This window comes from Myotis myotis, unplaced genomic scaffold (genome assembly GCF_014108235.1).
Source record: "Myotis myotis isolate mMyoMyo1 unplaced genomic scaffold, mMyoMyo1.p scaffold_m19_p_16, whole genome shotgun sequence".
Classification (NCBI taxonomy): Eukaryota; Metazoa; Chordata; class Mammalia; order Chiroptera; family Vespertilionidae; genus Myotis; species Myotis myotis.
In genome coordinates, this window is record NW_023416320.1 from 10993438 (window position 1) to 11010025 (window position 16588).

General features: G+C 37.2%; 1 protein-coding gene and 1 pseudogene across 19 annotated transcripts in view; one reads left to right on the plus strand and one right to left on the minus strand.

Annotated features, from left to right (window-relative positions):
• Positions 1-16588, plus strand: part of VPS13B (vacuolar protein sorting 13 homolog B) — a 613015-nt gene that overhangs the window by 215993 nt on the left and 380434 nt on the right. For 17 of the 19 annotated variants that reach the window (XR_004972424.1, XR_004972425.1, XM_036337858.1 and 14 more), the window contains one exon: positions 7450-7559. Coding sequence is in view for 15 of the 19 variants with exons in the window: in XM_036337858.1 (XP_036193751.1) it covers positions 7450-7559 (110 nt within the window). In the remaining 4 variants the exon portion in view is untranslated. Of the gene's footprint in view, positions 1-519; positions 624-7449; positions 7560-16588 lie in introns of those variants that run through there. The other 2 variants (XR_004972426.1, XM_036337874.1) reach the window with 2 other exon arrangements.
• Positions 4447-6944, minus strand: LOC118670743 (annotated as a pseudogene).

Below are 16588 nucleotides of genomic sequence, written 5' to 3' on the forward strand. Positions count from 1 at the left end.
TTCTGGTTTCATTTACATTAAATTTGAAAATTACCTTGGATAAAGTTGCTAGTAGTCGGTAGCTCACACCTGCTCTGTCATTTCTTAGACTGTGATTACTCGTCTTGACTTTATTACCCTCCCTTGTTTTTGAAGTATCAATCCTTCCTTTTTTGTTTACTGAACTGTCTAGCCAGAATTCTTGAAATTATTCTTAGAAGTAAGATTAGCAAATACTTTCTTAAGAGTTATACAGATCTAAAGAAGTTCTTACTTTGCTATAGCAGCATAATAGAAAAATAGTAAGTTTTAAACTTAGATGTAAATTATTGTCTGTGTTTTTTTGTTTGTTTGTTTGTTTGTTTTTTGTCTCGTTCATTTGTTCAAGATAAATGCCAGGTACTTTTTACCATTTATTAGTTGGTATTTTACAAGACAGTATCATTGGTTGACAAGGTTTCTATAGCTGACAAGAAGAATGTATGTGTAATATTAATGCTCTGCAACTTTGGTCTCTGTCTCTTACTTCTCATTTTTTAGCTTTTAGGATGTAACTAAAAATGGCTGCGGTGCCTTGGTTTAACTAATTGGTGAGGCCTGAATGGAATGTGGATAAGTGAACCATTTTGGCAGTGAGTAGAGAAGTAAAGCACACTTTTCTCATTAGTTGTCTCCCAGGCTAAAATTAAACAGAGTAATATATTTCCAAATTTTAGTGATTTATGGGGGATCTGTTCTGAGTCAACTCAGTATCAGACTAATTGTCTGCATACTTATATGTTAGAGCTTTTGTGTTATTTTTAAAGGCTGTATCTTGTAAATTGAGTATAATATGAAAATATCTCTTTAGATTTAACAGAACATTACCTCTAAATATAATTTCAAGTAAATTGATGTTAAATTAATAGATGATTCTGTTTTATCACCTATGTAACATTCATGAAGTTCAAGCATGGTAGAGTCATTTGGGCATTTTTTGGTATAATATAATCATATAACTTATATGAACACTTACTGATGAAGTTCTTTTTTAAATGTTCATTATAATAAAATAAATGAGACTTTCAAGATTAATTTTTCTTGTGAAAATATTTTCACATTTGCTTTTCTTTTCCTTTCTCTAAAATTTTAATTGAAAAGGTGTGCATATAATTTATTGAGAAAGTTTTTAAAAATTTACTCAGCACATTTAGTTTCTGGCATATCTGAAAAGACTTTTAAAATAACTTGCCTAATATGGAGAATGTCTGTAATTTCTTAATTTACTTTTGTCTTTAGCGGCTTGAATACTTTTAAATATATATATACTGATTTGTTTGTATAGGATTTTTATGTATTTTTCATCATAAATAAAAAAGTTTATATGTGGCTTAATAATTGAGATGGATAATAGTAGAGAGAATAAAACTTGATATATTTATTTTCAAAAATCAATTTAAATTTTTCCCATTAACATCTTTTAAATATAACATTTGATAGATTTAAAAGAAATATATAGCATATATAAGTTTTGAGGTAAAATCATGTAATGAATATCATTGTTTGCTAAAAAGTTGATTATTTGCTTTTTTAAAAAATATATATTTTTATTGATTTCAGAGAGCGAGAGATAGATACATCAATGATGAGAGAGAATCATTGATTGGCTGCCTCCTGCACGCCCCCTATTGGGGACCGAGCCTGCAACCCAGGCATGTGCCCTTGACCGGAATGGAACTTGGGACCCTTCAGTCCATTGGCCGACGCTCTATCTACTGAGCCAAACCGGTCAAGGCGATTATTTGCTTTTTTTATTCCTCATATAATCTGTTTTTTCCTCCATTTGGGATGCGTTTCTGATCTTTTTTTCTTCAGTGTTTTGTAGCTTCTTTTTTGTTTGTCTAATATAGGTCTACTTTTAATCATCCTGTTTAAATTCATTGGGTTTCTTGGGTTTGAGGCTTACTACCTTTCAACAGTTTTGTAAAATTCTCAGCTGTTATCTTTTTAACAATATTGCCTTTTACCCATTCTTTAGTAGCTCCCTCTGAAATCTAATTAGACATATGTTTGATCTTATTGAGTCCTCATGTCTCTTAACATCATTTTACTAGTTTTCTTTCATTTTTTTCTATGTCAGATGCATTATTTTAAATTATCTTGTGTTTCTTGAATTTCACTATTTTTTCTTCAACTATATTTAATCTGCTGTTTAATCCATCTAGTGAGGTTTTTACTTCAATTATATCAGTCTTTCTGTAATTTCCATTTTTCTTTAAAATATGTTGTTTGCTACATTATCATTGTCTGCTCCTCTTTATGAATCCATACTTTTGTATTTTAAATAACTGTTTTATGTTCTGTATTCAGATATCTCCAGTACTTGAAGGTCTAACTAAATGTGGTGTTTGTTTGTTTGTTTTTTTTTTTGCTCTCTCTCATGCTGATTTTGTGTTATGAGTACTCTTCACAGATATTAATTTGTGCGGTTACATGACAATGTATGGGAGACTTTTTTCAAAGAAAATTTTATTTTATTTTATTTTATTTTGTGGTGGTTAGCAGGATATTTCTCAGCAAGACATTCTAAGGCTCCTCTACTTCCATTTCTCTTCTTCCCAGTTCTTTCTCATGGCAAGTATACCTGTTTTATAATGTTCCTTTTTCAAAAGGTAACTAGTTTCAACTCTTTTCAGTAATTATTTTTGTGTTTATTTACGTATTTTTAAAATAACATAGCTTTTGTTGCTCTTTCTTTATTGTTCATTCTAGAGCACTATTTACTTGAAGTCTTACTGTGGGGGATAATAATTGGCCAACTTTCACCCTATTTAGCATCCATCATAAATCTCTCTTATACACCCATGGTCTCACTACTATATCATAGGTTTGATTAATCCAGTACGTCATTTTTTTTAGAATTTACATAGTTCTGCCTACAAATATTACTTATGTCACAGTAATGTTGTATCCTGTAAATGGTTATCCTTGCTTTTTTAACATTTGTTTTTCCTGTATTTAATAATTGTGTTTGTTAAGTTTTCCATGTACCTGTCACTTATTCACTGTTGCCATCCTGGGGATTCCCATCATTTTCCTCCTGTTTTGGATCCCTTGTCTTCTGGATCCCGTTGTTTTCTTCCTTGTTATTCTTTCTTTTGGTGAACCACGTTCTTTATTGTTAATGATATGTTATTTGTGTTGTTTTTTATATTTATTTTTATATTTATATTGTTTATATTTATTTATGCCAATACTAATTGTAAAGTTTTATTACAGTGGGCTTGTGTGATAGGAAGAAGTCCATAATAATTTAAATCTAATTGTAATTTCATTTCTCTATTTGGATTTTAGAAAAGTGTTTTAATCTTTAAAATTGAATTATACTTGAATTTAAATACATTTCTTAAATTGTTCATTTATTTATTCATTTTTATTTTTTTCTAATGTAAACATTTATTTAAAAAATACTAGAGAGGAGAGATGTGGATTCAAAAAACAGAGTCATACACCGAAACAAAATGTACTGGACCAAAAACAAGAAAGAGAGAGAAACACCATAGGCATTGGAGAAGGGAGGGGAGTGGAAAACTATTTACATGCCATTTATAAAAGAGCAAGACTACAAGAGTGTAATACCAAAGTATAAATGCAAAATATAGTGGCACATCATGTGAAGGAGGAGGAGTCCAGTACCTCACAGAAACAGGAGGTGAGGGACCTGGGGGTCGGTTTGCTTTGTCTGCAAGGCCACTGGCTGTATGCTAGCACCTCCCTCAGTCTTGTAACACAGCAGTCTGAGGGGGCAACGAGGTGATGTGCTGTGAGAACAGTATCAAACAATCCAGAGAAAGAAAATACAAGTTTGGGTGATTAATGTAAAGACAGGGCCTGTGTGAGGTCATGGGCAGAAGGTGTGGGGAGCAGAAGGTGGGTTGTTCATTTAAATGTGTTCAGCTAATTTTTTTAATTAAAAGCTTTAAAAATTTTTTTTCTCTTATGATTTTTCTCCCCACTCTGCCACATTTTTTTTTTAGTTTTCAGATTTGGAGGCAAATTCTATTTCTCACCTAATTACATTTTTTGAGAAAATGAGTTGTAGTAAAACAAAGGCAGTATTCAAAAGAACTCCCGCTGCATACCATAATACTGCGTTTTTCTTACTACTTGGGGATGACAGTCTCAGGTGTAGTTAAGTTGCTAGAATTGTTTGAACACTGGATATCACTTTGGGAAAGTCCTGTTTTATTTCCCCTTGATATAACATAGCATTTTTAAACCTTGTTATGTATACTACTGATATTTGAGAAATAGAAGAATGTAGGTCCTCAGGAAGAATTTGCATTCTATTACAGAAAAAAGTATATTAAATTGTATTTTCCAGTTGACTTCATTTATGTGTCCCCTTTTGCAATCACCTTGTATTTTGCTTCTCCCATCATTTTTTCCCTGACATGTATTTGAGTGAACCGTTACTCATCAGCACATTCATTGGTACATGGATGGGGGACTTGCTTGTGTTGTCTCAGCATGCTGCTTAGGAATCTGTACTGACTCTGGGTCCTTGGGAGAAGTAGCACTGTAAGGTGGAACAGGAGTATACAGGGCAAATTTTGCCTGTTTGAAAATTCTGTGCAAAGCTTTGAAAAAGGGGAAATTTCTCTTTTGCTCCCTGTCCTCCATCCTATTTTCCAGCTCTGTGCTTCATTTCTCATAGGACTCAGTATTGATACTAACTTCACTAATACTGATTGTTTAAATAATCTGCAGTATTTTAGAACAAATGGGCTTTCCCCAGCTAACCTATCTACCGTTTATCCTGACTTTTTTTTTTTCAGCCCCTACATTGTGGCAGGTACTTTTCTAGATGCTGGAGATAGATAAAGTTCAGGGCAAAACAGACAAATGCGCCTTCTTTCATATTTTATACATCATTGTGGTGCTAATATTTTTATCAACATATGTAGAAATGCAAAACCTTATTTATGAACCTATATAACTAATACATAACTTAAAAAATGGGACATTCTGCTTTAGTTAAGTTCTGTCTGAGCTAATTTTTATCAGAGAGGGATAAAAATATTTAGTTGGTAGGATTGAATTACAACTTGTTGCACCTCAGCCTTGTGTATGACGTCAGAATGTTAGCTTGTATTTCATCTAGGCAGCTCCCTTTCTCTGCTTCTGAAGAGTTAAAGCTGTAATGTACAATGATTTATTGAGTGATTATAATTATGCTTCCTTTCACATCCTGAATTAGTTTTGTAAGGTAAACAAAAAAGGAGATAATATTCCATTCTCATGGCCAATATAGAAATTGGTGTTTGCCTAAAAATATTAAGCTTATTATTTTTTAAAGACAAATGTACTTTTTAAAATTTAGTAACTGTTTTTGCTTTTTTCTGCAGTTCACATATGACACTCGCAAACCTAACACTTAGATTTTTTCTCTTCTGAATCCCCCCACCCCCCCCGACTTATGTCAAAAAAGCATATGCAGTCTCATAGGCAGGGACACGCAGGGCCACAAACACCCTGGCTCTCCAGCACTGGAACCTGGGCTTCCCCTTAGACTGCACCCACGTCTGTCTGCACTGGGGCTCTGCCCTAGTCCCATCACCCTGAGGTGTCCTTAGGCTGGAAATGCCAAGCAGGTTCCATGTATGTGTCAACTCTAAATAGATATGGGGGCTGCCTGGAGCCCACGGGTGACGCTATTGAGGCAGGCAGTGTCCGGGTTCCATTACAGAGAACACAGTGCTTGACTGGCAGTGTCTTCCCTGGCAGTATCCACTTGACTTGTCTGGAATGGGATATTGGGGGAACAGGCTGCATGCCAGCCACCAGCTCAGCTCAGAAAGGGGCAAGGCGTTCATGCCATCCCTGCTCTGGTGGTTTTTCTCTCTGGCCAGGTGGCTGCACTTGCAGCTTCTCCTCCCCTTAGGGCAGTTTCCTCCAGGCAGAGAGAGCTGGCGGCTGTCCACCTGAGTTAGATGCACCAGAAATAACCTTAACCTTTGGGTAAGCTCTCAATAATTTCCAATCCAAACTGAAAAAGTTCATCTTCATTGCTACTGAGAAACTAGAATAAAAGGATGGCCTTACTCTCACCGAATGAGCGCACACTCCTTTGAAAAGCGCTGCCTTCACAGAAGGCACAAAGGGGTGTAAAACAAGTTTCTAGAAAATACCAAAGGCACCAAACAAGACCCAAACATGGCCTTTCGTGTCCCTTGGTGCACTCCATACCCCAGCTGCAGGGATGGAGGGGACTTCGGCCTGCAGACTTTGGGGATGTCACAGTGCTCCCAGAGTGCCTCTCGGTGTCTAGTAAATTCCTCCACTCTTTGCTTGTGGGTTTTGGAGGCTTGCTTCAGTCATTTCCATTTGCTGCCTCCTCTGCGTCTTTTCGAAGGCTGCCTGGGCCAGGGTCTGCTTGTCCAGGCCATGCCACTTCTCTGTTCTTTTTGCTCGTTCCCCTGATCACCAGCAGTTTCACAATGTCTTTGTCCTTTTTCTTTTTCTTCTTGGTCACGCCAGGCTCTGCTATGCCTCTCAGCTTCTAAGGTCTCTTTTGGACCTGCTCATAGGCTGCCAGGGCGCCTGTCCAAGACAAATGCACTTTTAATGAGATGATTCACATTCCATAAAATTCCTTGAAGCACATAATGTAGTGATTCTTAGCATACAGGGAGGGGCAAAAGTAGGTTTGCAATTGTGAGTACATGAAGCACAGAGTTTATGCTTGTATTATTTATTAATTATTGTATTACTTTTTCATACAAACAACTGTAATTCTACTTTTGCACCACCCTGTTTTTGCAAGGTTGTATAACAATCACCATTTGCTAATTCCAGAACATTTTCATTACTCCTAGAAAAACCGTGTATCTATTAGCAGTTATTTCTCATTCTTTCTTACTCTTGGTTCTGACAGTCACTAATCTTTTTTGTCTGTAAGGATTTTCCAGCTCTGGCCATTTCATATAAATGGGATCATGTGGTATGTGATTTTCTGTGGCTGGCTTTTTTCATGGTCTTTAAGGTTTTTCTGTGTTTTAGCATGCATCATTCATTTTTATGGATAAATACTTTTCCATTGTATGACTTTGCCACATTTTGTTTATCCATTCAATAATTCATGGACACTTGTGTTGTTCCCACTTTTTAAACTATTATGATTAATGCTGCTATGAATATTTATGTACAAATTTTTGCATGGGCACACGATTTCAGTTCTCTTGGTACTAGTATATGGTATATCTAGGAATAGAATTGTTGTGTCATATGGTAACTGCTTTTGGAGAAAATATATCAAAATGTTTTTCAAAGTATTTGTGCCATTTTTACTTTTCCTCCAGCAATGTCTGAGGGTTTGTCACCACTTGTTCTTTGTCTTTTTAATCATATTTATCCTAATTAGGGTGAAGTGATGTCAAGCTTATTATTTTTTATGAGGAATTATAACAATTTTTACATCTTGCTTTTTAGGTGCTGTACTGCTTTGTAGTGTACAAGGACTAGCAGTTAATATTGATCCAGTCTTATACACCTGGCTCATTTATCAGCCTCAGAAACGAACCAGTCGGCATATGCAGCAGGTGAGAAATTTTTATAATTTTCTCAATGAATAAATCTTTTCCTATCATTTATTAGAGTTATATATGGTATTTCTTCTATTGATTTCATTTATGGACTTGGCAGAATTCTTCTGTCTCCCATTCTACCCCTTTTAAGCATTTCTATTCTTTAAAGTAGAGTTTCATTGATAATTAAAGGTGTTTTCTGTGCAATTGCTTGTAAAGCAGATACAGGACAGAGGCTAGTTGAGGTAGGTCATCCTATTTTACTGTCCTGTTTTTCCTCATAGTGCCTACATGTTTGTTCTCAGAGTGTTAAATACATAAACATTTCTTAGTAAGTGTTAGTTTTCCTTTTTGTTATTTTGACATTTCTTCTTAATCTGTAGTTTTATTAACCCACATGCATTGGGCGCCTAACCCTGGGATTAGGATAGTTGGTGCAAAAAAGTTGGAATATGTGTTTGTTTAAAAGGATATAAATTAAAAAGTAAATAGTAGCTAACTGTGGTTTCTAGAATACTTAAGTATAATTTTCCATGTCATGATACTTAAGTGTAATTCTGACAGATGGGTTTTATTCCCATTTTAAAGATGAAGAAATTAATGCTTATTTACACTTTCTTACCTATTGTCACAAATCCAGTAAATGACAGAACTTAGAATTTAAGGTCAGATTTATGCAGTATTTAATTGCATTTCCCATTGACTTAATTGTAGTTTTGTAATATTCTACTTGGAATACCTTTATATCTTTTTTTCTGAAGTAACTTAAACCTACTTTGTAGGAGAAAAATGTTCATTTTTAGAATTACATTAGAATATAAGAATTCACTAAAAAGTACAACTTATATATCAAGGAGCATATTTTAAATGTTTTTCTTCACTTTGTTCTAATTTCATTTGAAACTTTTGCTTCTCTCCCCCATGCCATTCTTTCTTTTTCAAATAGTTCCAGACTTTGAGACAGTATACTAGATACCTGGGCTAAGATATAAAAGTCATGGTTGAAAATATCTCTCCCTCTAGAGCTTTTTATAGTTTATTGGAAAATATTATTTTTTTATTCTTTTTTAAATTTTATTTTATTGTTTAAAGTATTACAAATAATAGTATGTATGTCTCCTTTTTTCCCTCATTGACCTTCCCCCGGCCTCCCCTACCTGCCGGCAGATGCCCTCACACCCCCTAGTCCCCCAGTGTCTTGCGCCCATTGGTTATGCGTATATGCATGCATACAAGTCCTTCAGTTGGTCTCTTGCCTCCCCTCCACAACCCTCCCCAGCCTTCCTGCTGTAGTTTGAGTCTGTTCAATGCTTCTTTGTCTCTGTATCTATTTTTGTTCATCAGTTTATAATGTTCTTTATATTTCACAAATGAGTGAGATCACGTGGTATTTTTCTTTCACTGACTGGCTTATTTCACTTAGCATAATACTCTCCAGTTCCATCCATGCTGTTGCAAATGGTAAGAATTCCTTCTTCTTTATAGCAGCATAGTATTCCATTGTGTAGATGTACCACAGCTTTCTAATCTACTCATCTGCTAATGGGCACTTAGGCTGTTTTCAAATCTTAACTATTGTAAATTGTGTTGCATGCCTCAGTTTCACTTATTTGCTTTCTTGGCAATTCCTCTTTTTCTTTCCTTTGGGGATTATTTCCTTGTCTCCCCATTCTATCAATCACCAGGAGGTCCAAATGCCAAGATGCGGGGGCCTGAGCCATGTGCAGTGGGAGCGTCCTGCCACCCAAGTGTCACTGAAGAGCTCCCACACCAAGATGTGTGGCTGCCGTGCGTCAATGGGAGCCACGCACCCCGAGAAACAGAGTCACCAGCGCTCAGTGCTGCCTCGTGCTCACACCTAGAATCAGGGACCCCACATGTGCTGCACTGAAAACAAGTCCCCGCGGGTGTACACCAAAAATCAGAGTCCCCAAGTGCACTCCAGGAGTCAGAGACCCCATGTGCATGTGCTGAGAATCCAGTCTCAGAGTCTCTGTCACTTGGTGCAGCCTCGCGCAGTGAATGGGTCCCTGTGTGCGTGTGCGCGAGAATTGGAGTTACAGGCTCTCAGTGTACATGCACTGAGAATCAGGGATCCCATGCACGCACAATGAGAAACAGTCCCCACGTGTGCGCACTGAGAGTCAAGCCACTGGTGCTCAGTGCTGCCTCTTGCAGGGAGAATCAGGGTGCCCGGTCTGCTTGGGGGGCCGGGTTGCACAGCTGCCCTGTGTCGGTGGGAGGCCCACTCCTGCGCCACAGGAAACAGACTCGCGTGTGTGTGCGCGCGCCCAGAGTCAAGGTTAAGTTGCACAGCCACCCTGTGTCAGCAGGAAGCCTGCTCGCGGGGAGTGGGTCTGGCAGGTCCTATGCCACCACAGAGGCCTGGGGTGGGGGGTGGGGGGTGGGGTGGGAGGGGCGGAGGCGGATGGGCTCCGTGACTCCTAGTAATCTGTGGTCAGAATGTCTCGGTTTCCGTGAGTATCCAGGTCTTTGTCCTAAGTGGTTGTAGGGTACCGGCTTGCATCTGAGACCAGATTTGGTGGTGGTGAGGCTACGGTCCTAGTCGCAAGCAGTCCTGTTCTTCAAGATGGCTGAAAATATTATTAAAAATAGTAATGTCGCCGAAACCGGTTTGGCTCAGTGGATATAGCGTCGGCCTGCGGACTGAAAGGTCCCAGGTTCGATTTCGGTCAAGGGCATGTACCTGGGTTGCGGGCACATCCCCAGTAGATAGATGTGCAGGAGGCAGTTGATCGGTGTTTCTCTCTCATTGATGTTTCTGACTCTGTCTCCCTCCCTTCCTCTCTGTAAAAAATCAATAAAATATATTAAAAAAAATAGTAATGCCATTTTCAGTAAGTGCTATGTTAAATGTATGAACAGGATTATATAAACACACAAAAAAGAGGAATAGTTCTCACAAGCAGGTGTGGGTTTTTAAAGGAGGAATTGACAATTGAGCTTAGCGTCATAGGGGTAAGCCAAAAAGGAAAGGTTGTTTTGGGCTGACCTGTTTGAGCAGAGGCAAAGAAGATACAGTGTTTCCACACTAGAGCCAAGTCTTCTTATAAAGAAAGACTGGTAGAAATTGGAAACCAATTCATAAAATATTTTATTTATATAGCTAAGATTTTGAGACTATCCTACAGAGGAAAGAGGAAATATAGGGAACTGATGTAGATAGATTTGCATTTTAGAAAATTTGGGTGATGTAGAGTATGGGTCATAGAGAAGTAAGGGTAATGTCAGGGACCATTCGAAAAAAATATTCTAAATTTTTTTATTGAGTTATAGTAATTGACATATATCAGTTTCAGCTATACAGCATAATAACTTATTATTTGTATATATTGTGAAATGATCACCATAATAAGTTTAGTTAACATCCATCACCAATATAGTTACACATTTTTTCCTTATAATAAGAACTTTTAAGATTTACCCTCTTAGCAACTTTCAAATATACAGTACAGTATTATTAACTATAGTCATCATTATACATTACATCTCATGACTCATTTATTTTATAACTGAAAGTTTATACCTTTTGAACCAATTTATCCATTTTGACCCCCCATTCCCCTGCCAAACTCTGGCACCCACTCATCTGTTCTCTGTATATATGAGTTTGGGTGTATTTTATTTAGGGGGGGGGAGTGGTGGTTGTCTTGTTTTGTTTAGATTTCATATCTTCTCTGACTAATTTTACTAATGCCTCAAAGTCCGTACATGTTGCAAATGGCAAGATTTCCTTCTCTGGCTGAATAATATTCCACTGTGTTGTAAATTCTTCATTGGTTATTTTATAAAGAATGCAGTTCTCATTGTACACCATAGATGTTCCTGAAGGTCAAGTAGTGTTTTAGCAGCTCAAGTAATTTAGACATTCATTTGATACCAAGTTCCTTCAAAGATTCTGACTTTTATTTTTATTACATAACTATTTTAAAATTAAATATAAATGTATATTTTTTCTAAGTTCAAAAATAATAGTTTTACTTAAAAGATAACTAACAGACCTGGCTGGTATGGCTCAGTTGGTTGGAGTGTTGTCCCATACACTAAAAGATTGGGGTTCAATCTTTGGTCGGGGCACATGCGGGAGGCAACTGATGAACTTTTTTCCTCCTTTCTCTCTCTCTCTCTCTCTCTCTCTCTCTCTCTCTCTCTCTCTCTCTCTCTCTCCCTCTCTCTTTTTTTCTCTCTCTCTCTGTCTTTCTCTCTCTCTCTCTCTCCCCCCCTTCCTACCTCTGTCTCTCTCTCTCAAAAAAACCCCCCAAAAACAAAAACCTAACTAATACCCATAATCCTATTAATCCAGAGTAATAAGTAACATTGGGGTAAATATGTTCATAGCTAAATCTTTGCATTTTTCTTTAATTATTCACTTAGAATATATTTTTAGAAATGTAATTAGTAGCTTCAGGCATGTAGTTTAGTATATTTTAAGGCCCTTGTTATATTGCCAATTTGATTTCAGAATTTTATGTAGTTTACATACATTTTCATCAGCACTTTATTGTATCACTATTTTACTATAATTTAACATATCTCAAAAACATACTTTTTAAAATGCCTTTAATGTACTATTTTAGTCTTACATTTTCTTTGAAATGGAAAATTATGAGAATAATATAGTTGAGTTCTATGACTGTATCATCGTTTCAATAATTATCAATTTATGAATAATCGTCTTTAATTTAAAATATATTAGTTGAGAAAAACAATATTTCAGTAGCGGTGAAAATGTAGAAAATAGAGGAACTCATATACCATTGTTATGAGTAAAAATTCATAAACTTGGCATTATCTAGTAAAACTGAAAATGAGCGTACCCTGTGATGCCAAAATCCCACTTTTTGATACAACTGTGCTCTTACAGTCTTATTTATATGAACCTGAGGAGTCACGTCTAACTTTGTTGTTGCAGTAGTATAAAATTGAAGACCACCCAACTGATGATATCTAGTGAATAGGATAAGTAAAGCATGGCATAGTCACATGATGTAATACTTAATTGTTAAAAATTGTACAGTAGCTCTTAATATGGATGTCTTTAAATTTTATTTAATGCAAAAAATTAGTTTTCCAAGGACATATGAAATATGACAGTATCTGTTTATATTTTTCCAAAACCACCCTGTAAATAAATAAATACATAAATAAATAAGTGGTTTTTAGTAATTATGAAGGATTATGTCAAAAGCATAATAGTGTTTGATTCTGGAAGGAATGGGCTATTGGTTTGCAGTGAGAGGAGATTTTACCTTTATTTTAACATTTTCTATCCCTTTTTTTTTTAAGAAGCCAATGTAAAATGTTAATAGCTAGTAATTACTGGTTATATTGAAAATATGGATGTTATTTTATTCTTTGTTATTTTCTGTGTTTTTACATTTATTAAATTAATAATAAATTAAAGGGACATTTTATAGGAAGAGTGATGACAGGCTTTAAGTCTTTTGGGATTATGGGGTATTGATGGGGCAAGAATAGGACCAATCAGCTGACATTTGGGGAAATACTTAGTACCAGAAGGTAGAAGAAGTAAGCAGAGAATGGGAGATGGCTACTGCTTATTTTGATATTTTTGACTGGAGTAGCCATATTTCCAGAAAAGTAGAGGGAATCACATATCATTCTTCATACAGTATCTCTTCATGTCTGACGTGTGGCACCTATATTAGCAATCATTCAGCAGATGTTTATTGGAGGGTCTGTTGGATGCCATTGTAGGCATTTGGAATATTGGTGTGTAGAAGGCTTATAAGAGCCAAAGTTTTTTGTTTGGCCTTTTATTGTATTTTTACCTATGTGAAAATGCTCCCAGAGTTTCAGCCAATGAAAGAAAGATTTTTGTTTGTTTATTGAGTATTGCCAATACTATGACTTTCATTAATCACATCCTTTACCTGTTATGCTTGAATTAGTAACACACTATGCAGCATATAATTTTCTCTATTTATTAGGTACTAGAGGTCTGGTGCACGGATGCGTGCACCGGTGAGGTCCCTCGGCCTGGCCTAAGCCCTCTTGCAGTCCGGGACCCCTTGGGGGATGTCAGGCTGCCAGTTTTGGCCTGATCCCTGCAGGCCAGGCTGAGGGACCCCACAGATGCATGAGTCTGTGCACCAGGCTTCTGCTATGCATATAAGATCTTTGGTTAATCTCTTCCCGCCCTCTCCCCTCGTCCCTCCCCCTCCCCCCTTTCCTCTGAGATTCATCAGTCTGTTCCATGTTTCCATGCCTGTGCATTGAGTATCTGCCCCCGGTGGTCAGTGCGCGTCATAGCTACCGGTTGAACGGTCGAAAGGTTGAACGGTCCTTCAGTTCCTTAGGCTTATATATATATATATATATATATATATATATATATATATTGATTTTGATTGTAAGAATTCTCGGTTATATTCCAGGATTGTAAATAATGGCTAAGAAATTCAAGGGCTCATGGAATTATTAAATATTAGAGCATAAAAGGGTTTTGGTGCCCGAACAGGGACCCCTAGGTAAGCCCCACTCTCGGGATGGATAGGACTCCACCGTAGGAAGAGGGTGGATAGTCTTCGCCGACTCCGTCCACACCTTTGGGAACCCGTGGAACAGGATTCCCCTAGGTAAGCCCCCCCCATTGAGAACCCCCACATTCGGGACGGATAGGACTCCACCAGGGTACTTCAGACCCCCCTATAGAGGATAAGTAGGGTAAGAAGGTGGATAGTACAGAACTTAGATTGAGAAGATGTGCCATACTGAGTCCAAAGAAAGAAGACTTTGTATTGATTCTTAGATTGAGAAGATGTGCCATACCGAGTCCAAAGAAAGAAGACTTTGTATTGATTCTTAGATTGAGAAGATGTGCCATACTGAGTCCAAAGAAAGAAGACTCTGTATTGATTCTTAGATTGAGAAGATGTGCCATACTGAGTCCAAAGAAAGAAGACTCTGTATTGATCTTTAGATTAAGAAGATGTTCCATACTGAGTCTAAAGAAATAAGACTCTGTATTGATCTTTTAACACATATGCTTGCTAGCAGAGGAATTAAGGTTACTCCTAGTCAGACAGAACTTTTTATACAAGAAGTATGTCCATGTTTTTCTGAGGAAGGAAAGGTAAATGTAAAGGCATGGGAGGAGGTAGGCCCAAGGAGCCTTATCCTTAACCCCACTGCAGCCTTTACACCCCCAGGAAAGTGCAGGATTGGCAAGCTCTCCCTGGGGTGATAGATCAGGACTCAGGTAATAGCGGAAAGCGCCAATTCTACTCTTAAAATGGATACAAGAGAGCATTTCGGGTTTTTCTTTTTAATGCCTGATTTTAAAAAATAAAAAAGGGGGAATTTGCCGGGAGCCGGTCCATGCTTGCTGTTTCAAGGGACCTGGCATATATGGCATACTGTTCTTAATATGTTTGCTCACCTTCTTGGCACTATGTGTTTTAACCAAGGTCTCCTCTCTGAGAAAGGTTGTTTCCCCAGGTAGGGATTTTCCCCTGAAGTTAGGGAGGGAATAAAACCTCTTAACTAAGTACCAGGCGGGTAATTAATCACTTTAACTACGAACAATCATGCTTAAGCTACATAATCTTTACTCCCTGGAATGGAGATAAGAAACGCCCTAACCTTTGGAATAGAGATTGATAGGATTGGAATCAACTGGTATAAATATAGATGTAACAACACAGAACTTGGAACACAGAACTTAGAACACAGAACTTAGAACACAGAACTCAGAAGACAGAACCTACACAGAACCTAGAGACAGAAGAACTTCGCTGGAGAGAACATGGCAAAAGATCCTGGACTGAACCTGACTACAGAAATTGGCAAGAGAACCTGACTAGAACCTGGTGACTGAACCTGGCTGGAGAGCCTGGAGAACCTGGCTGGAGAACCTAGCAAGAGAACATGGACACAGAACCTGGCTGGAGATCCTAAGCAGAACTTCGCTGGAGATCCAGACCAGAACTTGGCTGGAGATCCTGGCTAGAGATCCTGGCTAGGCTGCTGATCAACTGAACACTGTCTCCATGTCCTTCCTTCTTCGCCGACTCCATCCACACCTTTGGGGACCCCTGGACCTGATGGGGTTGGACCCCGGCAGGGTTTTCTCCACCCCCGTATTTTATAGATAAGAGAATCTAACTGAATCAATACTTACATTATGCTGAGCATTTCTCATCTAGGTCTTAAATAGTATTTCTATTTATATTTGTATAAAATATTTTGACGTAATATTTACTGTAACAGCAGGTACTCTACATTGTGTTGCTTCCCACATAGAGTTAATATTTTCATTTCCTCATTATTAACTTCTTATCCTTTTACTCAGACTAAGTAACAACTTGTAAAATAATTTGCTTTTCCCTCTAGCTTATAACTTGATCAATTATATTATATAGCTTTGTAACATACCTATGTTGTCATTGAAATGTTTATTCATATTCTAAATAATATTCAGTCCTATGAGTTGGGTCTGTAGAAGGGTGGTTGTTGTGATGTTGAGGGTAACGTTAGACTCCATGGCAACCTGGCTGGCCCCCTCCAGATTCACCGTTTGATGCAGCTGTATTACAGTTATCATCTGTTGTTTCCCAAGCTGCAATTTCCTTCTCAGTTTGTGGCTAAAACCCAACATTTGATTATTGTTTTCCACCCCGTTCGACATTGATCTTTGATCCTGCAGCAAACATAAAAATACCTATGCTTTTTTTTTGCCAAAAATCTGACAAGATTGTATTGGGCGTCATCTGTGGTAACATCAGACTTTATTTCAGTGAATAAAGATGAAACAGCTGCTTTATTGTTCAGCTCAGCACTCATGCATTCAATATAGGATCATAATGTTTTCCAGCTTTCTCTAACCATAGATATTTTTCTATGCTTTCTAAATATGCTGTGGATATCACGTTGTCAGACAAAATAGACTTTCAGCAATTCTCAGAAAATATTGGACTGTCCATATTAAAATTTACCTAATCAGTTTATAGAATATGGCTCTAAAATATCATTTTTAAAAATAACCTTTAATTTTCTACTAA